At 45.2% G+C, this 24,843-nt stretch overlaps 1 protein-coding gene across 1 annotated transcript; it reads left to right on the top strand.

Moving 5' to 3' along the window:
• Nucleotides 1-24,597, top strand: LOC149333507 (uncharacterized). Its single transcript, XM_089557741.1, has 4 exons — nucleotides 1-117; nucleotides 234-413; nucleotides 14,552-14,671; nucleotides 24,382-24,597. Exons 1-4 carry the CDS (start codon nucleotides 1-3, stop codon nucleotides 24,595-24,597), a joined length of 633 nt encoding a protein of 210 aa, XP_089413867.1.
• The last annotated feature ends 246 nt before the right edge of the window (nucleotides 24,598-24,843 follow it).

Raw genomic sequence — 24,843 nt, 5'->3', positions numbered from 1 at the left:
ATGTCCCATCTGACTCGGCTGGGCGAGATGAGTCTGGAATGCCGCATCTGGCCCTTGACAGCCGGTGACAATCCGGAAAACATTACGTTTGACAGATTGGGTGGGACGCCTAATATCGTAAGTGTTTGCTTGTGCAGAGTATATTGTTGTACTTTCCATCTTGGCATCGCGTGCTTTTACAGAACGAAGACTTGTCTCTCGCAACTTTTCTCTTCTTCGTCTTGCCCGCCTAGGCCACCTCTGACTTTCGACTTGGTGCTCATACCAGTGGTATCAATATAAGTGTCGCTGGATCTCTTACAATGAGATCCCATCTTTATAAGCCTAAACATGTGAATGTAGGAGAGGAAGAGGAATTTTCTTTCTACCAGCCTTGCGAAGATACTGAATCCTCCGACTTTCCACCGAGTTTGGTGAGTGAAGACATATTGCACATAGAGAATTATGTCTTTTCTCAAAATATTTACCGTTTGTTCTCGCAATGCGCTGCCTCTAATTGCGCATTAGTACAACCGTTGGCATGGGCACACAAGATCAGCTGCAGGTCTGCTCCATATCGTTAATCGTGTGCCCATAACCATTAGTATATCCATTCGTTGCTGCGGAACTGTGTTGTCTTTTACTGAAAGCCCCCTAATGACACCCAAGCCACCAGACTACAAACACGAGCGAAGAGTGCGGGCTGCCAAACAAAAGTCGCGATTCTATAAAGGTGCATTCGGTATTACAGAAATATTTTACACCAGGTTTACTGGAACTCTTCCTATTAATTCAAAGCCTATCTTAAGCATTCTCACAAAAAATAACGATGTAATTGTGACACCTACTTTAACTAAAAACGCATCACTCGAGGAAAGCTTTCCTTCCTTTTCAATCAGCATATTTCCTTTTCAACCACCAATTTCTGAGCCTTAGAGGAAACCAGGGTCCTTCATTGCGTTTACTGGTCATGAAGCTTCACCACAAGCTTGAGACAGGACGTATTACGTTTCAGTTTGCATTGAGCACCGCCATCAAGTAGCATTCCTTCATGCCAAACAAAGCATGTTTGTTATTCTTTGATCCCCAGGACGCCCCCATACACGAACAACCTTCCCTTGTCTGCCGTCGAAATATGTGGGCACTCTTTTTTTAAATGCACCTCATCTAATATGCTGCTCAGTAAAGCCCATAAAGTGTTGGTATTTGCGCATGCTGACATTTATTTGTTTCCTTCAACTGCTGGTTCAACCCAGTCTATTGAAATGCTGACCCCCTTCTTTCTTTTCCCTAGTGCGTGGCTCATAGCAGATGATTTTTATGCGTAAGTCTATTTATCTCGCAGTTTCTTTTTTAAGTATTCGCGAACCTAACATTATGCTTTGGCATTTGATATTTTTAGCCAGTTTCTGCCGTTGCACTTTGTATTTATTCCTTTTTGTCTTCATCATTGGTGTAGCCCGCTCTAATCGCCGTGAGGATCGTCTATATTTTTACTTCTATTTTGTAAGTTTTCTTCTGCATTTTATAAAGCAACCCACTTCCTTTTGTAATGCCGTCGGGCACTTAGGGCAATAAAATAAATAAGTATACTTCCGCTATCGGCTTTACTGGGCTTCTTAGGCATGGGAACAGCGATGGAACACGCTGTTTGTGGAGCACGCCGCAGATGATACTGTTAATAATGTTTTTTCGAGCCAGATTACCTGCAGTTGTGTTGCCTAGAAGGGATATTTCTGTGACTTAGCAACAAATTCCGAACCAGGAGAGGAACTTTTCGCTACCACAAAGAGATGCTGTGTAGGAGGTGCGATGTATTGGCGACATGGAAATGTTTCCTGCGGTTCGTATTAGCACATTTTCAAAATTTCACCTTGAGATTCTTGCACATTGAATTCTACCTGCATCCTTCAGCGACAGGGATGCATTCATAGGTGCATCTTGGAGGGGGCTTCTTGGAGATGGAGTTCTGTATGAACATTCCCTTTCTGGAAGTCTTCTTCGCAAAAAGCGGTATTTCGTTGGTCTCCCAATTGAATATTGTTGACTGTGATTGCGACCCCATCCCACGACTCTCTCTCCTCGCATACCGCCATTTCTTACCGGGTATTCGAGTCGGCGATACGGAGTAAAGTCCTTAATGCACAATGAAGCACAAAATTCGTCGCAACCAATAAGAACTGAAGATTTTGTTGAAATCTCCCACTGAATTTTGGTTTGCTTTGGATTTTTCAAGGTTTTTCTTTCCAAAGCGACTAAAGCTATGAGTGACGCCGTTGGACGGGTAAATAAACCTTATATTAACCACCTGGGGCTCTTTAGCGCGCCCTAACATCACATAGTAAACGTGCTTCTAGCATTTCGCCTCCACCGAAACGCGACCGCCCCGGCCAGGATCGAAACCGCGTTGCCGGACCAGCAACCGATCACCACAACCACTTAGCCACCGTGAAGGGTTCATTCTCTGAAATCAGCATTTCGGTTCGCGCAGCAAGAAAAAATGCTCCGCATTGCTGAATGGTGTGGACCATTAAATCCGTTAATTTGGCTGCTTCAAGATTTCTTATGCAACATCATTAGTTGCCGATGCACCTTAGTACGCATTTAATGGTCGAATTTTAACTTCCTCCCTTTTGTTTCTTTCACGTTTTCCGCGCCGCTCTCGTTCTGCCTTTATCTCCCGAACTCCATTATACACGCAGAGTTGCATGCCAGCGATTTTTAGACGGCGGCTAAATTCTCTGTTTTTTCTTTAATGGGCTTCTCCTTTCTGATTTGGCTGCTGACCTACTGTGAGCGCTCCCCAGCGCCACTGCGTGCTTCGTTGTATTTGTAGCCCGTAATAATGTCACAGGCACTTCATATCGGTTTAGTTGTAGAACTCTAGACAGCTATATTAGGTTTACACACATTCTCCCTTTTCTACAAGCTCTCTTCAATCCGCTGCTCTAGACGCGCAGCGCCACCGATGAGCCTCTCCTCGGGTGGCACGTTTCGCAGCACCAGCTGCACATGAACCAAGCTGAATCCCCCCGTTTTCGCCATATTATTCCTCATCCTTACTTGTTAATCGCCATCCGAATGGTTGCCGTCGAAGCCACCTTCCGCTTACGCATTGCTACTCTCACGCCATATTATTCCTCATTCCACAGTGACTCCCCTCCTTCCAAGGCAAGTACTTTCCGGCTGGTTCCCATGCCAACCACCCTCCGATTGCGCCTTACACTCTCGACATACCCTCCTCCTTTGACGGTGACCATCCTCTGGTTAGCGAATGTAATCAAATCAAATTAAATCAATTTTATTTTCCTTGAAATGGGACGGTCACCTAGGTTAAAAGCTCTAGAAACCGCTTCACAATGTTTCAGGAAACCGCTACAGGGTGCGGCAGCGGCAAACAAAACGAAATAACAATTTGAGACCAATACAGAAGTAGGCATGAATAAAAACTTAAGCAACACATACGTGAATGTAACACGCCATAAAAAAGAAAACAAAAGCACTAATGAAGTCATTAAAAACGGCTCAGCATTATGACCTTACTTGGCAAACACTTGTACTGTAATAATTGTAATTATAACTGATGGAGGGATACAGATTAAAGTTCCAGAATGTAGGTTCTCAGATGCTTTAAAATAAATCCAAGAGTTTTTTTTAAATATTTAGCCCACCCTTGCAGTGCTGTTCTAGAATCTAGCGGGTATTAAATGGGATGTCACAGCGCTCAGTGAAGTTAGGAGGGTAGGTGAGGCGTATGCAGTACTAGAACACGGGCACATAATGTGCTATCATGGATTAGCGGACAAACGAGAACTAGGTGTGGGATTCCTGATCAATCAGGATATAGCTGGCAACACCGAGGATTTTTATAGTATTAACGAGAGGGTGGGAACTATCGTAATCAGGCTTAAGAAGAGGTACGATTTGAAGGTGGTGCAGGCCTACGCGCCTACATCAAGCCATGATGACCAGATAGTTGAAAGCCTCCATGAAGAGGTGGAATTGGCAATGAGCTAAGTAAAATCACAGTACACTGTGCTGATGGGAGACTTTAGTGCGAAGGTAGGCAAGAAGCAGGCTGGTGACCAGCTGGCATGTGGCTACGGCATAGGTTCTATGAATAGCAGGCGAGAGTTATTTCTAGAGTTAGCAGATAGAAATGATTTACGGATCATGAATACCTTGTTCCGCAAACGAGAAAACAGGAAGTGGACGTGGAAGAGCCCCAATGATGAGACTAGAAATGAAGCAGGCTTCATACTGTGCGCTAACCCTGGCATCGTAGAGAATGTGGAGATCCTCTGAAGGGTCCGTTCTAGCGACCGGAGAATGGTAATGTCTCGTATCCGCTTAGATTTGAAGAGGGAACGGAGGGAGGTAGTGAAGCGGAGTTAGCGAGTTAGCGGTAGGATGGAAAGTAGCTCAATTCAGTATTTCGCTGAAAAACAGATATTCCGCTTTAACTGAGGAATACGACCGTAATGTTGAAACAATGAATGATAATCTCACAGCCGTCGTTACGGAGTGCACCGTAGAAGTAGGTGGTAGGAAGGTTCGACAGGATATCAGCAAGCTATCTCAGGAGACTAAAGATCTGATTAAGAAACGCCAAAACATGAGGACGTCTACCTCCATAGACAGGATGCAACTAGCAGATCTATTGAAGTTAATAAATAAGCACAAGGTAGCCGACATAAGAAAGTCTGACATGGAGAAAATTGAGCATGCTCTAAGAAACGGAGGTAGCCTAAAACAAGTGAGGAGAAAACTGGGCATAGGTAAAAACCAGATGGAAGCGTTAGGAGACAAGGAGGGTAATGTCATTAGCAATATTAATAAGATAGTTAATGTAGCCGGAGAGTTTACAGAAATCGATGCAGCAGCCAATGAAATCAGAGCATTAATGACAGAGGCAGTGGAACACAGCAATGGGACATCCCGCCAGTAACGAAAGAGGAAGTAAAGAATACCTTCGGAGCAATGCAAAAGAGAAATAGAGCTTGTGAGGATCAGGTAACAGCAGATCTTTTGAAGGACGGAGGGGAGATTGTGCTAGAACAACTATCTACCCTGTATACGCAATGCCTTATGACCTCGTGCGTTCCAGAAACTTCGAAGAATACTAATATTATCTTAATTCATAAGAAAGGAGACACCAAGGGCGACCGACTTCCGGCGGCACATTTTCCGGATACTTACGGCGTCAACATAGCCATGTAATGCTTTCGGATTAATAAGCTCCTTAGAGGAGAGCAGATCGCAAAGTGAATTTTGATTTTTTAACAGCGATTTTGTAGTGTGCACGTAAGAAATAAGGGCTGTAGTTGTCAGACCTTCCTGAACGCTAAACTTTCAGATCAGTTCCAATGTCAGTTTATTTGTGATGAATTATTGAATTCAAGTACATATTTGTTGTGATAGCCAGCGGTTAATTTGGGTTCAAACACTAACGCTACACAATAACAAATGCAAAAAGCCAGAACTTTAGCAGAAATGTCTTAATTCTCTATTAGCATGAGCAGGGTCGTTAACTACACCAGTGTTGAGTACTCGGAAGAACACAGATGTAGAAAAGAAACACAATGAACATGCTCGGTTGTCGAGTGAAACAAAAAGTTATCTGCTACCCGTAAAATATATAACAGCCCTGCTGAAAAAAGTTGTATAATGCACTAAACTCATACAGTTTGTCATACAAATAATATAGACTTATCTTTCAAATGATAGAAAATTATTATACAAATTTCATACATTTGTATAAAACAATAGTGATCATAGAGATTTCATAGAATATCATACAAATTGCATGATATATCTTACAAATTGAACGATATCCTATGATGAAGCCTCTATGAGGTTATTGCATCATGGAACTTTTTTTTTCAGCAGGGAGGAGTCCATACAGTGTCAGACAGGACGAAGCAAGCTTTATTTCCATTGGTAAATATTGGGGCCACTTCTCTGAAGACGAAAATGAGCGATGATGATGAATATACACAGATGAAGATGAAGGTCACACGATAGTGATGAATATGTGCACATGAAGGCAGAGGTCGCGCACTGTTCCTGCAATGGAAATAAAATAAATTGTCACGTTTATTAACTTTTTCACCCATGAAAGGTCTAAATGACTGATGCACGAAATCTGCGCTGGTTCCTTGCTGTTGTGACCGCATGGATATGTTTATAAGCACAGCGATAAATCGAAAAGAGCAATCATTGACTTATGGATGATCGACTTGCTGCATTAGTTATTCTTAATGCTGACATTTTGAAACTCGAAATAGGGGTGGAACATTTATGGTGAGACGCTTCCAACGTTTTCACACAGTATGATAGGTGGCTTCCAGTGACAGCGACAAAACAGTGACAGCTTGAGAGACAAAACAGCTGTGTAATTTTTTTTATATCTTGGTTCGTTTTTTACTACTAGTTGCACGTCTATAGTCACTATTATTATTATTAAACGTGTCATTTCAGCTCTTCAGAACATTTTAACAACCGAGAAGTTATGATAAATCATTACTTTATCGATGAAACAGCAATGAATTGATGTCACCCACACTTCGCGCACTTTTACGCGTGAAGCTCCCGGACACCCTTAGAGCGTGTGGGGGTAGCGGTCTCGGACTCAAAGGAGATGCCCTCGACTCAGCGTGGCAAGCTCAGCAGAGACCAGATACCAAGTGGCAAGATGTTTTTGGTCGTTTGGTGCCCAGCTTTCGCCGGTCGCAAGCCATACAATGGGTGGGAGCCAAAGGTTCACAAACAAAACATTGTTTATACAGCAATAAAACGATACAGAGGACTTCACAATCACTAGTACGAGCACATACAAAGTGATTACCAAAACAATGCAACTCGTGCAAAATTAAACTCGAGAGAGAATAGAATACAAAGGCAATATTGCACCTAAAGCGCACAAACACAAGAGAAAAGCAAACAAATAAAACACAATTTGTTCACCGGGCACTTCGGCAGTCCGACGACCAGAGTTCCACGACGATGCCGTCCCGCAGACTGGCGAACGTTGCCTCGTTGGTCCGATGCTGGCCGAGTGGTGTTTTCCCGGGAGTCGAACGGGCGCGCTTCGATGAAGCTTAAAAGGCGGTCTGGACTAATTTGACAGCGGTCAACTTCTTTTATAGGCTCGCTCTTACGTCTGTTTGTTCTACGCGCCAAAGTAGGCGCGTACATAGACACAGTATCTCCCGTGTAGTTTCCCTTCCTTTCTCTCGCCAGCCGCGCGTCCTCATTGGTCAAAGTCGGAAGACGTTTCGCGAAGGTTCGGGCTAGTTCTGGCGTGGCGCCGCCGCCGACGGGCGAGGGAGACGTTTCTTAGTGCACGCAAGGCTACGTACGCCCTTTTCCCCCCGTCAGCAGTAGAAGCGACTCGGATGTTCTAGAGAAATCTTCGGCATGGATGACTCATTCCCTTGGCGCACGTCGTGTCGGTGAGCGGTGGTGGAGGGGAGAGCGAGCCACGGGCTCGGCGGGGGTTTTCCTTCTCCCCCGTTCAGCTCGCGCTGGCGAGACGCCGTGCGCGCGGCGGTGTTTTCCTTTGTTTGTTTCAAAAATGCGCCGAATTTTGTGACACTGCCCCTTCCTTTAAGAATATTGTTTAACAATATTCACAAAACACAAAATTCGTGCGCACATGCATGCGCTCACAAACTCAAGGCGAATGCCAAAATGCATACTACAATACCATGACGCTTTTCACATACGTAACACAGTGCAATGGGCAGACTGCACATCAAAACACGAAGTTCGGCTGTACAATTCGCGCACACATGCATGCGCTCACAAACTACATGTGGAAATACCATGATCAATACCATGATGTTTTCACATACACAACAAAATGCAGTATTCACAATGCACTCCAAAAGCACGGCGCGATTGGGAACAACATTGAGGCATACTTTCGCCTATACTTCCAGATTCGGCTTACACCGTGGACTCGGAACAGAACTGTTCCCCTCAAGCTTTCGGTCGCGCTTTTAATTCTCTTACGCACGCGACTCTGACTTTTCTTTCTGTCGCGAGGTCTGCTCTTCTTTCGCCTTGTGTTGAGGCTTCTCTTCCGAACGCGGTTTTGGCTCCGCTTCCTACTCGTACTGCTGTCTGGTTTTGCGCCCAGACTTCGAGCCCTTCTTCCTTTCCTGCGGGTAGCGCGTCTGTTGCGAACAAATTTAACGACAGTTCGCTCATGACGGCTCCGCTCCTCGTGTTCTCCTCGGCGCGCGCTCTTCCGTTTTCTTTTGCGCCTCCAGACGGTGTCGTTGCTGAAGGCTGAGCTTGCTTGTCTCACCTTCTTTTTCACTTTGCTGCGATGTTCGCGCAGCTGCCTTGCCTTCGGCTCGGCTGTTTTCAGTTTAGTTTTCTTCCGTTCCATTTTCTTCCAGAATTTTCTCCAGGGCTTCCGCTTCTCGGCTTCACCTGCTTCGGTGGTTCCGACTTATTTCTCTTTCTTTTGTCCTTCTTCCAAGCTCTTCTAGGCGTCAAGCCCGGTTTACTGTCAACTGCGTCATCCGAGTTGTTCTCTCTCGGAGAAGCTACTGATTCATCTTTATTTTGTTCTTCGAGGGCTGAGCTTTCTTCTTCCAAGTCCTTTTTCCTTTTCTTCTTCCTGACTACTCTTCGAGCGCAATGCTCAGAGCTCGGCTCAGGAGTCATTGGAGAATCATTCTCCTTACGTCCGAATTCAGTTTTCTCTGAGTCGTTCCTGAGCTCGTCAGCACAGTGCAGAGGTGCTCCATTCCTTGTACTGCACATTCTCCTTCCTCCAAGGCAAAAGTTTCCTCGCCTTCCTCATTTGGGAAAACCCTCCTCGCTGCTCGAGGGTTCACTCGGAACATTTTCCAGGTTTTCAATGAGTGCGCTCTCCTCAGCCATTACTACGTCTGAGCTTTCGCTCTCAGTTGCCATTAAACCCCTCTTTCTCGTAGTCGGCACTGCAAGACTCACACGTGTTGCACTCGGACTCCTCCATAGAGATCTGAACTGCTTCTTCGTCCTCAGGCGGCTGCCCTAGGGTTCCCTCTGACTGAAGCGTGAGGTTCGCCTTTACTTCAGCGCCTACTACCTCAGCAGTAGCTACACTTTCAACTTCCTGAGGAAGCGACACGCCGGTCTGTTCTCCACTCTCTATGGTTGCAGCTGCAGGCACAGACTGTTCCACAACCAAATTCTGACTTGTGCAGCTAGCTACAACCTCTTCCGTGGTAGCCCAGGAATTAATTTCCTCTCTTCCACCCGGCCTCTCCGGGGGGTAAGCACCGCTAGCTCCCTGACGTTTCTCAAACGCCGCATTTCAGCAAGCTTCCCCTGAAGGATTGCCATCTCTTTTTCAAAAGCCCTTTCGGCCGCTTTTTCTCTCGCCTTTTTCGTTACCTCTCTTCTTCTTCACGTTTCTTTTGCCTGTCTTTCTCAGCGGCTTCTCTAGCACGCTGCCTTTCTCTCTTTCTTCTTGTTGTCTCTTCCATTCTCTTTCTCTCTCTTCTCGAGCTCTCTCTCTTTCCTGGTCCACCCATTCTCGCAGTTCGACTCCGGTCATCCCATCTGGAAGCCGACCTATATTAGCTTCTTTAGCTCCTTAAAGCTCATATTTGGAGACCGATCTCTAAATTCAAGGCAATGAATACGTCTACACAGCGAACCTCACTAACCGCTTCAGCGCGGCACCTCCAAATATAGCTCTGCTGATTAACACTCGTTTACGACGTCTTCGTAAACTCCTTCGGACTCTTTCTCCGTTCTCTGTGCTTACAAACACCAAACGTCATGTCGTGGACGCCAGAATATATTGTCACCCACACTTCGCGCACTTTTACGCGTGAAGCTCCCAGACACCCTTAGAGCGTGTGGGGGTATCGGTCTCGGACTCAAAGGAGATGCCCTCGACTCAGCGTGGCAAGCTCAGCGGAGACCAGATACCAAGTGACAAGAGGGTTTTGGTCGTTTGGTGCCCAGTTTTCACCGGTCGAAAGCCAGAGAATGGGTGGGAGCCAAAGGATCACGAACAAAGCAATGCTTATACAGCAATAAAACGATACAGAGGATTTCACAATCACTAGTACGAGCACATACAAAGTGATTACCAAAACAATGCAACTCCTGGAAAGTTAAACTCGAGAGAGAATAGAATACAAAGGCAATATTGCACCTAAAGCGCACAAACACAAGATAAATTCAAACAAACAAAACAAAATTTGTTCACCGGGCACTGCGGCAGTCCGACGACCAGAGTTCCACGACGATGCCGTCCCGCAGACTGGCGAACGTTGCCTCGTTGGTCCGATGGTGGCCGAGTGGTGTTTTCCCGGGAGTCGAACGGGCGCGCTTCGATGAAGCTTAAACGGCGGTCCGGACTAATTTGACAGCGGTCAACGCACTTCTTTTATAGGCTCGCTCTTACGTCTGTTTGTTCTACGCGCCAAAGTAGGCGCGCACATACACACAGTATCTCCCGTGTAGTTTCCCTTCATTTCTCCCGCCAGCCGCGCGTCCTCATTGGTCAAAGTCGGGAGACGTTTCGCGAAGGTTCGGGCTAGTTCTGGCGTGGCGCCGCCGCCGACGGGCGAGGGGGATGTGCCTTAGTGCACGCAAGGCTACACCCTTTTCCCCCCGTCAGCAGTAGAAGCGACTCGGATGTTCTAGAGAAATCTTCGTCATGGATGACTCATTCCCTCGGCGCACGCCGTGTCGGTGAGCGGTGGTGGAGGGGAGAGGGAGCCACGCGCTCAGCGGGGTTTTCCTTCTCCCCCGTTCGGCTCGCGCCGGCGAGACGCCGTGCGCGCGGCGGTGTTTTCCTTTGTTTCAAAAATGCGCCGAATTTTGTGACAATTGAGCACGAAATTCTGAGGCGCTCCTGCGTAGACCTTGGGGCCTTAAGCCACAGTGTTTATTTCGTTATCAGGATCGCCTGCTCAAGTGTGCCCACGGTCGTTATTAAATCTAGAAATACAGCTCCTCTTAGCATATTGTTGTGTACAGCCGCGTTAATTGACTAAGTCATAAAACGGCTGTGGAATTGTACTATCTGTTTGCTAATAATAAAAAAAAAACATGCTCTCAGATATTGGCCTGCAGGCATTTGAGTCTTTACAGTCCCAATCCTTAAATATCTTTCTTACCTTGACTATTATTATATTGACGCATATTTGTGAACAGAACATTAGCAGAATGGCCTATAAAGAAACATGAAACGGCACCAGCATCGCGCAATTTCCTTTAATCACCATTAGGCTTCTAATAGGGGATTGATTATTACTGGCGTTCGCCCAAGCCCTGCAATACGGCTACATAGAAAAGGTATAACGCTTCCTCAAAAATATGGCAATTAAAGAAATATTCAGACAGGTCCAGGGCTCGCACCATGACCACCTCTTCAGTGGAGCAGTCGGTCTGCAAACTGAGCTAAGCAGGACAGCTGCGATATGGTAGGGTGAGAACGAATTTATTCATTTGTTTATTTACACATGCCTTAGAGACCTCAAGAGAGGCATCGGGTAAGGGGGTCAAACAGAAAAGTTTGAATAAAATAGGTTAGAAATAAAAAGTATGTTAAATGTCCAGCAAAACAGAACAAAAACAAGTGAGATTAGATAATAAGATATCGCAATTTAGAAAACGTGATACAAAGTACACGACAACTATGCGGCACAGAGCGAAATAGGGGAAATGCACCAAGTATTATACGAACGCAAAACAAAACATTTCAGGTATATATGAACATAACTGCGTACAAATAGAACCAACGAACCAATAGTCTCGACCTGCTGAACGAAAATTATATGGTTGGTTGGTTGGTTGGTTGGTTGGTTGGTTGGTTGATGGGGTTTAACGCGTCAAAGCAACTAAGGCTATGAGAGACGCCGTCCGGATATGTCCGGAATGTCCGGAAATTTCGACCACCTGGGGTTCTTTAACGTTCTTTAAAATTATATGAATCATGAGTATAAAAATGACGTGCTAAGCCTTATAAAAGAAGTGTTTGGGTATTTAATCGCGAGAGGTGTCATGATTGCACTGCAGGCCGATGCAGTCCGGAAGATCGTTCCAGACGCGGATGGCGCGCCGGAGCGAACAGAAGTTCAAAACATTTGTACTGCCAATCGAAGAGGAAGCAGTGTTGGTACAATGTTCAGAGGAATCTCCCAAGGTGGAATAGATTTCCAATAAGGGAGTATTTACTTATTGGCATCCAACCGGAAGAAGCAAAGCTATACAGCTTTTTACGAAACTCCGTAGTTAGTCCAGCCAAGCCCTGGTGTGCAGCTGCGCTTTTGTGGATGTCACTGAGTAATTAGTACCTGACTAATAATTACTCCAATTTGGGGAATTCCCGTAAACATTTCACCTTTATGCTTATGCCATCAAAACCTGTGCCTTTAATCGTGGCAATTATTGAAACAACCCACTGTTTTTCTTTAAGTTCAGTTCATAACCTAACAAAACTAAGGCATGCTGGAAACACGCCTCAGTTTTGTTCAACAGTCTCGCGAGGAAACAGCAGCTCATAATTGCTATCGAGGTGCAGAAAGTGGTAAAGGTCTACGTGTATTTAGGGCAGGTAGTGGCTGTTGGCCCGGATCATGAGAGGGAAATAACTAGAAGAATAAGAATGGGGTGGAGCACATATGGCATTCTGTTTTAGATCATGAATGTCAGTTTACCAATGTCCCTCTATATAAAACTGATAACAGCAGTATCTTACCGGTACCCACCTACACAGAAGAAACGTGGAGGCTAATGAAAAAGGTTCAGATTAAGTTAAAGACCACGAAGGGAGCTATGGAAAGAAAAATGATAGGTGTATCATTAAGGGACAGGAAGAGAGCAAGAATGTTATGCGATGGCAAGACAACCGCTGTACCTTATCGGTAACGGAGTGTATTCTAGGAGAAGGCAAGCGTAGCAGGGTACGCCTGAAAGTTAAGTGGGCGGATGAGACCAAGAGCCCTGGTAGGCTACGCTTTATCTCCTGCTTTATTGCACGGTTGTTACCTCTATACCACAGCAATAATTAAACTTCAAACTACAAGCTTGCGTGGATTCGGTGGCTGCAGCTGCCAAAGGACAGGATTAATTGGAGAGACATGGGAGAGGTCTCTGCCCTGCAGTGGGCGTAGTCAGGCTGATGATGATGAGGATGCTAGACGTGACACTGATTGTATTAACGTTGGTTAGGTTTTGAGGGTGGTGTGGATCTACTGACGCGGAAGGTGATTTGATAATGTGAACTGTATTGTGAGCGCTGAATCAGGAAGGGCATGTCACCTTCGTTGGCTGCCCGCAGTTTCTTTGACAATACTCTGGAGTTTTTTGGTGTTTCCTTCAGCGAGAACTCTGCAATCTCTGCTAGTCCTCTTTTTCGAGCTCTTATGGCCGTCTGAGACTTGTTCCGCATGGTCTTAAATTGACGCTAGCAAAACTTGTTACAATCTTGTGCCTTGCATTTATTTTACTAGTCGTGTTTAAAAGAATTGCTGATTCATTCAGCGGCAAATCAGAATATTGCAAGCGTGAGTTGCGATCGTTTCATTGCTAGTAGATATCGCACGCGTTAGAACAATGATTAATATTGAATACACTGTAACAATAATTTTCTGATAAACTTACTCCATATCAGCTGAAACGATTGTATGAGCTCGCGGTTCATTATAACTAAGCGACTCGGAGAATAGTTGCTTCTTTGGTAAATTTATCTGTTGATAAGGTTGATAAACAACACTGGCTGTTATCTCTATGTTAAAATCTGCAAGCGCATGCGCATTAATTGTTGCTTGTGAACTACTGAGAGTGTAGGATCATTGATAATGTTTTAAAAGCAGAATGACTTCAGGAAATTTACGTTTGCACTGTTTATTGCAATTCACATATCAGTTAAGGTCTTCAACAATAAGAATTTGCTTCAGGAAGGATAAGATCGCTTCGAGTTTATTCAGAAAGGACGCTTAGCAAGAATATGTGGGTCGATAAATGACATGAATTATAATCGATGGTTCTAAATCAACAAAGGGTGCTCGCACTGAGGAAATGTTAGATATGAAATCCTCCAAGATAGAGAGGTGCTGTCCTTTTATGAAAAACGCAACGGCAGCTCCACCAGCGCGAGACGGACGTGGATCCGATATCGTTGCGTCTCCTGGAACGCCTGCACACTCGTCTTTTTTTGAAGCCACTGTTCATTTCTTGCTCTTGAACTTCAAGTGGCTAAATCCAGCCTTTAATTCGGCCCTGCCAGCAGTCTTTACCAAGTGCGCCGGCAACGAGAATCCCAATAGCGTATGTGCCATATTATGAACATTGTACTAGCAGATGCCTCAGAGGTAGAAATGCATTTTTTAACTTGGCACATTGGTCGACGAAGGCAGTGTTTATGAATAATTTTGTTCCCGTTGAGGGGACGATATTCTGGCCCTTATGAGATGACCACACCATACTGAAAGCTTTCGCCCTCTGTTCGGAGAAAAACGGCAGCGCTCAGTGTTGCTGCCGAAAGGGGTTTTAAAATTTAGGGCCCTCCTCTTACTAATCTCTTTCATCTACTCTGTTTTCTCTCCAGCTATGCAACGCTGGATTTGTTCCAGCAATATACAATGAAGACGCAGTCTCTGTCTTTTCGTACAGCCGTTTGGTGAACCTAACTGTGACGTTCGAAACCATGCGAACGATAGCAGAAAAGGTGAGTTTTCCTTACGCTCTCGACTCTTGTAATCGTAGCGCACAGTTACGTTGTGAAGGTGTAGTTAGCAGCAAAAGCAGCTTGAAAACTCATTTAGTTTCTGCGACAGCCACCAAGCGATGCATAGTGCTAACCAATAAGATAGTGGTATAATTTTAACGTCGTTTAACAGAGTAGACCTGCGAAAGCACATGTTTAGCGTGGTTACCTAATGGTCTTTTTTTTTGCTGGGTCGTCAGCACGTCTGGTGGGCATATTAGCAATATCGTAGTGTTGGGTGATCAAGCGCAAGTGTGTCATTTGATAGTCAAAATATCTACCGCTGTACTTATCAATGCAGAAGCGTATGCCCCCTGTAAAGACCTCAGTATTCCTCCAATGAGATTACGGAAATATTCTCATGACCTCCCCCACACAGAACAAAATTTTGCTATCTTGCCTAGTAACAGATATCGTAAACTATTGCCCTCTGCATGACAAAAACCTTCGTATATACACTGCTGCTGCACAGAGAGACGTGTTAGAAGCATATAAACATCAAAAGCTTCTCATCATAACCTTGCTCTGAGTGAAGGCAAAGCTCTAGAAGGTTTATCTGGCCGCATAACATAATTGACAAGCCAGTTAAAAAAGCGCTGCAATTGCTATCATGAACAGGACCGATTATGCAGCGGATGCCGAGAGGCAGTTGTCAGATAAGGCATTCTACAACCGACCGGACGGTAGCACGATCGAGAAATTTGAACAAAATATTGAAGAAACCCACGGCGGGCTGTAGAAAGGGAAGAAAACCCGTCAGCGCAAACTCCACTCCCTTAAATTACCTAAATTCCACCTAAATTTTAAAATTCTACAATCAAGTACATAAATTCCACAAGCAATGCAACCCCGGAGGTCTATCGTGTCCGGCCTCGGCACCGTCACTGAAAACCTTTTCCAATACATTGCTAGCATCATAAGCAAATTTCCACCTACATTTTCATCTTATAGCAAGTACACCAACCACTTCCTTCTGAAATTTTGGACCTTATACTTACTGTCTCCTTTCTTGTAAATCTAGACGTTGCGTCCTTCTACACAAACATAGCACAGACTGATGGCATTCAGGTAGCTCATCAGGCTTACAGCCAGTCAGTACACGAGGCATTGATTGAAAACAGCACAATAAAGTCTTTACTCGTTTTGGTACTGACACCTGATAATTTCGAATTCGTCGACGTCCATTACATCATATTCAGGGGCACAGCACAATAAAGTCTTTACTCACCGTGACTCTAAAACCTGATAACTTCAAAATTGTCGACGCCCATTACATCATATTCAGGGGCAAATCTATGGGAAGAAGAATAGGTTCTAATTATACGCATATTTTCTTGGCTATCTAAGAGGTGGACCTTTTTTGCAGAATGTGATCACAAAGCGTTTTACTATAAACATTTTGTCGTGTCCGGTCGCTGTGTTGAATGCAGCGAAAGACGCACACGGTACTTTTAGACTTCGTTTATTTAAAGCTGAAGAGGGTGCGACCAGCGTCGACCGAGGTAGGAGCCGAACTGGCCGCCCGAAGAAAGGAGGGAGTGGAGAAGCGTCCACGGCAGGGAGTGGCTTCCCAGAACAGGAGGAGGGTGCGGGGGCGCACCGTGGGGGGGCATCCGGCGACAGCGTGCGACGAGGGGCAAGCGGTCGTTAGGAGGAGGATTGAGTGGTCGTTAGGAGGAGGATGCGAACTGTCGTTAGGAGGAGGACGCGGGGGCGCACACACACAAAAGCAATAAGGGGACACAACACATTTCAATGACGATATTTTCTTAGTTTGCCCACTGGGTGAAAAAGCCCTCCAAAAGTTTATGCGATCCTTTCATAATGCTTACCCGTCCATCAAATGTTCGCACTACTGCAAACGCTCAAAAGTGAATTTTATGGACGTCAGAGTTGCGGCTTGTCTAAATCTGCTTATTACCTAACCCTACCTGAAACTTTGGCATTCAAGGGAGTATTTGCCATTTTAGAGCGCACACATGAGGCACTGCAACACATCTGTTCCTTGAAGCCAAACACACAGCATTAGGCGCATCTGTTCAAGGAAGGATTACTTCAGCTCTAACTGTGCAAAACTAAAATGCACGCCGTTGCGACGGGAATACCCAGCTACACCGCAAAAACCATTGTTGATGGCCATAGACCGAGGAGGCAGACTGAATTGCGAAGAGATTATCAGGAGCTACAATGCTACCTACTAATAAAGCCCTCCGAATATAGTTCTAACTCACTCCGCCTCTCTTCCAAGTGTCTCGTACATTGTAGCCAGACACTATTACACACACACTCTAAGTGAACACCGCAAATCTGCGTCGCATACCGAAGAAGCAGAAACATTCAAGCAATTTGAATTTTGTCCAAATTTAGCATTCCGCTTAGCGCGGGCTATGCACCCTGCAGCAAGCCTGAATGGCTGGTCGGCGCCCAGGTTGATGACCGCATCAACCACCGCCTTCAGCAGAGACTCAGATGCTTCCATCCAAATAAAAAAAAACTTCAGTTGTGACAGCTCCAACGCGGTATATCTGCTTTAGTGTTTAAGGTGTCAGCTGCAATGTATCGGCCAGAGACGCGCTTCCAACTACGGTTCTATAACCGTTGTGCACTCACAGACCAGCGACGCGCTTCCAACTACGGCTCTATAACCGTCGTGCACTCACAAACTATCTTCCAAAAGTCCCGTCATCGAGACTTTGTAAGATCGCTGGTCAATAATTAAGGCAGAAAACTTAAACTGGGATCAGAAGTCCCAAATCTGAAAACGGGCGACACAGACCACGGCCAGAAGTCGCCGCGGTGGATCAGTAGATGCGGCGCTCGGCTGCTTACACGAAAGATGCAGGCTCGATCCCGACGGCGGGGGTCGAATGTCGATGGAGGCCCATGTACTGTATGTAGGCCCGTGTACTGCGCGATGTCAGTGCACGTTAAAGAACCCCAGGTGGTCGAAATTTACGGAGCCCTCCACTACGGCCTCTCTCATAGCCTGATTGGATCTGGGACGTTAAAAACTTATAAAACCACAACCAAAGGATAGCATTAACGTAAGAATTTGGGCTAGTTCGTACGCATTCGTGGTTAAGTAGCTCAAAAAGAAGACGAAGAGTCGTGTGTCTTGTTGCCGTTTTCTTATCTTCGTCTTCTTGCACTCGTTAACCATGAACTAAAGCACAGCCAGTCCAAAGACACTAGCGGCCTCGCACAACACAGCAGCGCCTCGTCCTTCTGATCTTCCTATGCCAGTGAAAGACCAGGCCCGTCACTCATGGCTGGCGAAAATATACGTGGTGTTTGACGTAACTTGAACAAACAATTTAAAAAATGTGGCGCACCGGAGCTGGGTGAAACCAAACACATTGTTTCATGTCACGTGGCGCTGCTCAGAGCAGTTTTAAAATTCAGCGTAATTATTTAAAACGGTGAAAATATATATGCAAAAATGTTAATATTTACTTTATGGTCCCGAGTGTTTCGTTAAGCTGTCAAGGGTGTTACGAAACAACCGATCCAGTTTTTTGTGTCAACGTGTATTCTACGTGGTCATTTTTTTTAAGCTTTAAAGAAAGCATACAAAATCGGAAAAAAAAACTTTCGTGATTCCGCGTTTGCGCTACTGTACTGTAGCGCTGACAAACGCGTTTTGAGTGAAAGCAACGTGCGCGCTCCGCGCCTAGAAGTGCGCGGCCCTCGCCCAGTGCGTCAGCACTTTCTTACTGAACTTGGAAAGCGCCGGGATCTGAGATAAATAACATGGAGTCCATCGACAGCAATTTCGACAGAGCTTCTATTGAGCCATCGCATAAATGAGGCAAAGAAGAGAGGCAACGCGGTGAAGTCTGGTCATCATCATCATCATCATCATCATCAGCCTGACTACACCAACTGCAGGGCAAAGGCCTCTCCCATGTCTCTCACATAACCCTGTCCTTTGTCAGTTGCCGCCACTGTACCCCCCCAAACTTGTTAATCTCATCCGCCCACCTAACTTTGTTCCGTCCCCTGCTACGTTTGCCTTCTCTTAGAATCCACTCCGTTACCCTTAAGGACCAGCGGTTATCTTGCCTTCGCATTGCATGCCCTGCCCAAGCCCATTTCTTCCTCTTGATTTCAACTAAGATGTCATTAACCCGCGTTTGTTTCCTCACCCACTCCGCCCTCTTCCGATCTCTTAACGTTACACCTATCATTTTCCTTTCCATAGCTCGCTGCGTTGTTCTTAACTTAAGCTGAACCCTCTTGCCTCCACGTTTCTTCCCCATAGGTGAGTACCGGTAGGATATAGCTGTTGTATACTTTTCTCTTCAGGGATATTGGTAAGCTCCCATTCATGATCTGAGAGAACCTGCCATATGCGCTCCACCCAATTCTTATTCTTCTAGTTATTTCCCTCTCATGTCTCAAGTCTGGTAGGCTCCGCTTTTTTTAATTTTGATCATTTTGTCGCCTGTCCAACTCAGCTGCGTCCGCTCACCTGAGCACGGCAGGCGAGCACGTTTCGTTGATTTAAAATACGGTTGAGAGCGCAGGAATATGGTGGCGTATGAGCGCTGTCACGTGTTTTTTTTTTCATAATTCGCGCCTTCTCTTTAAATTCTGGAAAAAGGAGCACGTAGGAGGCACGTTGCTACAAAAAACTGGATTGGTTTTTTTATTAATCTCTTCTTGACCCACGTGACCCTTAAGTGAATAATACAAAATTTATGAAACTAATCATAGCTAGTAAACTAAATAAGCGAAATCAACAAACATGAGGAACACCACACGACGGTAAGCGACATGCCGTTGGTTTCGCCCAACTGCGGCGGGCCACTTTTCTTCAGTCCTCGGTTCATGTTACATAAAACGTCCTGTATATGATACACAGAGTATTCTGCATTTATATCACTGGGTTGCAAAAACAATAGCTTGCGGAAACTACTAGCCTGTTTGGGCTCAAGCACAGACCATAGAGTAGCTTAGGATAGTCTGTACTTTTGAAAAAAAAAATAATTTAAACATCGGAACTTGCCTGAACTGTCCACAATCGGCGAAAAACTGCACTCGTCTGCGTGGAGAATTTTGTCTAGGCGAGCGGAGCAGCTACTTTGACATGCTGAGTTTTTTGGGCTAGAGCGGCACCTATCCCAGCTCCGAGGAGGGACATTGGTTGACTTGCAGTTTGCCAGATGACACAGCCTCTCAAATCGGCCATCGACTCACCTCGATGAAAATTCTGCGCGCAGACGACTCCAGTTATTCGCCTATTCCGGGCAGTCCAGGCAAGTTCTGATGTTCAATTATTTATCGAGAAATGCAGACTGCCAGAAGCTACCTGGTGGCCTCTGCTTAAGGAGAAATAGTCCAGTTCATTGCGCATGAGAATATTCTACAAGCCATACAGATAAAAACGGAATGCCCTGTATATATAAAGAGGTGGTGATTCGGTCGTCGGTTCGGGCCAACGGTACCATATGGTTGATTTTATTCTGCTTTGTAATTAGTTATCTTTAAGTAATAAAATAATTTCACTCAATCTTTCATTGATCAACACCAGGAATAAAGAAACAGAAACAATCGACTATTCCTCTTAGTTTCTATTACTGTTCTGTTGTTTATATTATCAAGGAAACCAACAGCCAAAGAAACCAAGAAGCAGGGAACATTTGTTCCTTAGATTTTGGATTGCTGATCCATGTAAATTATGATTGATTATTTTATCACTTAAAGATATTTGTATAGGTAGAAGCAGAAAAAACAAGCACGTGCCGTCAGTGGGATCCAAACCCATGACCTCAGAACTACGCGTCCAGTGCTCTAACAACCGAGCTAAAGCGACACTGTCGAATCTTCTGCTTGTGGGGGTATCTATGTTTACCTTGAGAGGGTATCTATGTTTAACTTGCCTTGTGGGGGTATCTATGTTTACCTTGCCTAACCTTGAGAGCTTTCATAAACGCCATCCTCGTCCATAGTGGCGGACGTAGTACGCCATGTATTATCGGTGGTGTGACATGGAACCTCATTGAATGGCGAGGGCGGAAGCTAGGCGAGAACTTTCTTATGCCTACATAACTCGTTAGTTAACTTAGGCTGGCACAAAAGTCAGCATGGACTAAGGTACTACTCGATAACATTAGATCCTCAAATTTCTTTATTCACGGTATTGGCAGTGCAGACTAGCTCCCACAATGCCCACATCTGTTGTGTATAATGTAATACAACATTTCGGGAGAGTTGGTTACCTATATTCATTATTACAGCGCAACAACGGCACCAAACAAGAGGGCCGTCGTTGCGCTCTAATAATGAATGCATACTGTGTTAAGGCTCTGATGAATCTACAAGGTAAATTCTTCCGACAAAATGCATTTTGCACTAAAGCAGTTGTTTCAGTTTCAATGTATCAGTCGAAGGTGTCATAAAGGAAATACAAGCAGTCGAGAATAAAAAGGTTTTTAAGGCGCTTGACTAGGTTTTCAAAAACTCTGCTATCCAACAATAGAATATCTTATGTCGCTATTCTCACAGCGAATGCCTCCGCACAAGACCGGGAACTGTTAAAAGCTCATTCCGCTAGCAAACGGTGGTGTCAGCCACATTCTCTACATCGGATTCACATCTTCACTTGCAGGGACATGTGGTTATAACCATTTTTGTTTCCCTTCGTGGGGATATCTCTTTAATTTACTTTTCGCAAGGATACAAAGCCAATAGCTTTTTTAATCCCTTATTTCCAATCAACGGCAAGTTATCCAGTATTTGTTAATAATCTGCTCTGATCGTCGCGTAATGTTCGGTGTGCACTAGGCTCGTGGAGCTGATATTTGCTATTGCAAACGAAAGTTGACTTCACTTATAGATGAGCACGATATGCTAGTGATTGTAGCCCGAAAAAAAATTCACTCAAGATTAGTTAAAGCCTTCGTAAAGATCACACTCGTCATTCCAGAACCCCAATGGCTGACGCGATCCGGCGTGCCCGCTCGGTCAGCGATTGGTGGTCGCTAGGGTTGGAGCCGAACAAAGCAGCCTTCTAGGAGGATGATGAAGCGTGGGAGATGGGTATTTAATTTCCTGTTGGATTCGGGCACTCCTAGACTGAGTGACAAAATGCTGGGTTTGTTTTCTTGCACTGTGTATAGCATGTGTTGTATAGCGTGCGGAAGAGAAGGGGCTTGTGAAAATGTTAGAGCATGTGAAAGTAGAGAGTGACGCCAGACGATGGCATTGGCGTTAGAGTGTGTTCTGTTGGTTGATAGTAGGTTATTCTTTGTTTTGTAGTAGTACTCGGTTATGTTCGTGTAAGCGGCCATTTCTGAGCTTGGAGACATCGCAGCGGGGGTCTTGTCTCCTGGTCCTTTTCTTTCTCTGCAGTATGGGCTAAACCCGTTTTGTTAACCTTGTGCTCCAAGTGTATTCTAGCCTCCTTCTCCGCTGATTCCCGCGGATCACATCTCGGCCGAGCCGGTGTGCGCGTTTATTGACAGGGAGGGAGGCGCCTACGGCCTGAACCATGCGAATGAGGGGTAGGTTGCTGGCATGGCAGTGTTCTTAATGTGTCTTGTCAGTGCGGATAAGATGCCTACGCGCTTGCTCGGCATGCTGCCTGCGATTCGAGGGTGAAGGTTTCTATGCCGTCGGTTTTGTTGCGGATTTTTTTATACGCTTCAGTAGTGCACTTGTTTATGGTTTATGGTGGGCTAATGTGCCAAAGCGACTCAGACTATGAGGGACGCCATAGTGAAGGGCTCCAGAAATTTTGACCGTCTGGAGTTCTTAAACCTGCAAAGACCTCCGCAGTACACGAGCCTCTAGAATTTGGCCTCTATCGAACTTCAACCGACGCGGCCGGGATCGAATCCGTGTGTTTCGGGTCAGCAGCCGTGCGCCATAACTACTGAGACTCCGTGGCGGCTAGTAGAGTACCTGTGGTGCAGGTGTTCTGTCACGAGTGCAATAGCAGCCTCTTCCTGTGTCTTCCTTTGATTCACACCTCTGAGCCAGGCATCCATGGGTCGATTCGCAAGACGTCGTCGGGATCGATGGCCAGTGTCAGCTGCCAAATATCCGACATGGAAATCCACGAAAAAATCAACGAAATTTCTTTTTTGAGTGGTATGCTTTTGCTTTGTTTATAACCCCAAATTCCGAATACTGGACGAAGTGAAAAAACAGAACATTCTTCTTGTGTGATAGCAGCGCTTGCCTTAACGCATATATTCCGATGCAATAGGCCTTGCGTAAGTTGTGCTGCTGCCTGCCTGTAAAGTTGTTTTAATTACAAATAAGAAGGTTTGGTTTGGTTTATGGGGTTTAACGTCCCAAAGCGACTAAGGCTATGAGAGACGCCGTAGTGGAGGGCTCCGGAAATTTCGACCACCTGGGGTTCTTTAACGTGCACTGACATCGCACAGTACACGAGCCTCTAGAATTTCTCCTCCAAATAAATTCAACCGCCGCGGCCGGGTTCGAACCCGCGTCTTTCGGGTCAGCAGCCGAGCACCATAACCACTGAGCCACCGCACCATAACCACTGAGCAAATAAGAAGTACAAGCTGTTTGCCTTGTTGTCTTTTACTTATAGATACTGTTTCAAAATTGTTTGTCGCACAAACTGCGTCGTTTTGATAGGGCATTCACCTTCTGAGGACGCACGCTGCACCATCTTCGTGATATATGCACATAATCTTTATATTTCCCTTATTACGAGTCCTTGCTGACACATAATGGAGTACTCGAAGCACAAAGCTCAGCTATGCCACCTGAAGAAATTTTAGTCAAAATTTTGTAAATGTTGTTTGAGTAGTGAAAAAGTGTGCATAAATTTAGGTGAGTGTTTTAAAACTTTATGGAAAGCAAAATTGCCCTGAAACAACCTTGAAGTGTGGGAAAATTTTGAATTTTTGCGCAATATCGGCGGCTGCACGTAGTTCAGAGTACAGAGACCGCGTCTAGCGGTTACTATAGATCAAAGACTTACAGAAATAACAACCGACAAATGACTGCGCCTACCGTGAATAGTTTCTATTGCGCGGGGTATGACAGCTTTAAAAATATCAGTCGCATAGTACAATATATCCCACGTCCCAAGCTATCGAAAATTCCTTCATACACATGGGGAAAAATGCCTCGACGCTCAGTTTCCAAGATCAAGAAGGGCGGGTAAACGGACGTCGTATTAGCTGCAGCTGTGGCGCACGAATATTCGCATTCTGAAAAGGTGTCCAGTGGTCATATTTGTGCACACGAACAAACACACACGCACATGATGGATACGTACAAACACACACACACGCAGACTGGTACATTGGGCGCGCTGCTGTTGAGTAAAGCTTACTCAACGCGGCACGTCGTTTCTTCCTTCGCTTCTTGCTTTTAAAGTTGCTTTCTTATAGCAAGAAGCACACGTGTCGCGCAGACATTAAGAAAACGCGTCCAAAAATGTGTTTGCGGATGACATCTAATGCTGTCAGCTAATTTCGATATTTCCGGAAAGTGAAAGGGAGACACATTGCTAACAACACTCATAATGATAGCACCGGTATTTACTTTCTCTTCCTTGCTTCCTGCTGGGTTTACTTCTTTGCCGCGGCTCCTCATTATACCTCTAATATCTAAGAACTCACAGCAAGGGTTCTAAATTTTGTATATAAGGTTTTTGTTCCTTTTGTTGTTATTCTACTTCTATGCAGCTCTGCAAGTTCTGGCTGGCCTTATTGCCCGTAGGCAGCAGCATCGCCGTCTATGACGTCGAGTACGACGCCGAGACCGCTGCTTGTCCCCAGTTGAACCTCAGTGCCGGTGCTTTCAGCCGTGTGAAGCTGATCAAGAAAATCAACGACTACCACCTGAATCTTGGGACAACCAAAAAAGTGTACAATGAGTGTATGGCATCAGCCTATTTTTAATGTTATTTATAGATCACCGGTTTATGTCATGGTGGTAGCAATGTTTTTATATGGAATATAAATGTAGAGAATGGCAATAAACTTTGCATGCATGGAAATCCGTTTTTTTTTTCAACTGTAAATGCTCATCTGCAAATCATCTCACTGTGTGCATGCGTTGTTAATACATTTGAAACAATCATGAGTGTGGGAAACACGCAAGGCGAATGTATTACGGGGGTCGTGTAAACGCCGGGTATTTTTCAG

Source organism: Amblyomma mixtum, chromosome 8 (genome assembly GCF_055824585.1).
Source record: "Amblyomma mixtum isolate Tamu chromosome 8, ASM5582458v1, whole genome shotgun sequence".
Classification (NCBI taxonomy): Eukaryota; Metazoa; Arthropoda; class Arachnida; order Ixodida; family Ixodidae; genus Amblyomma; species Amblyomma mixtum.
Note: the sequence above shows the minus strand (reverse complement) of the source record. Positions and strands in the feature narration are given on the sequence as shown.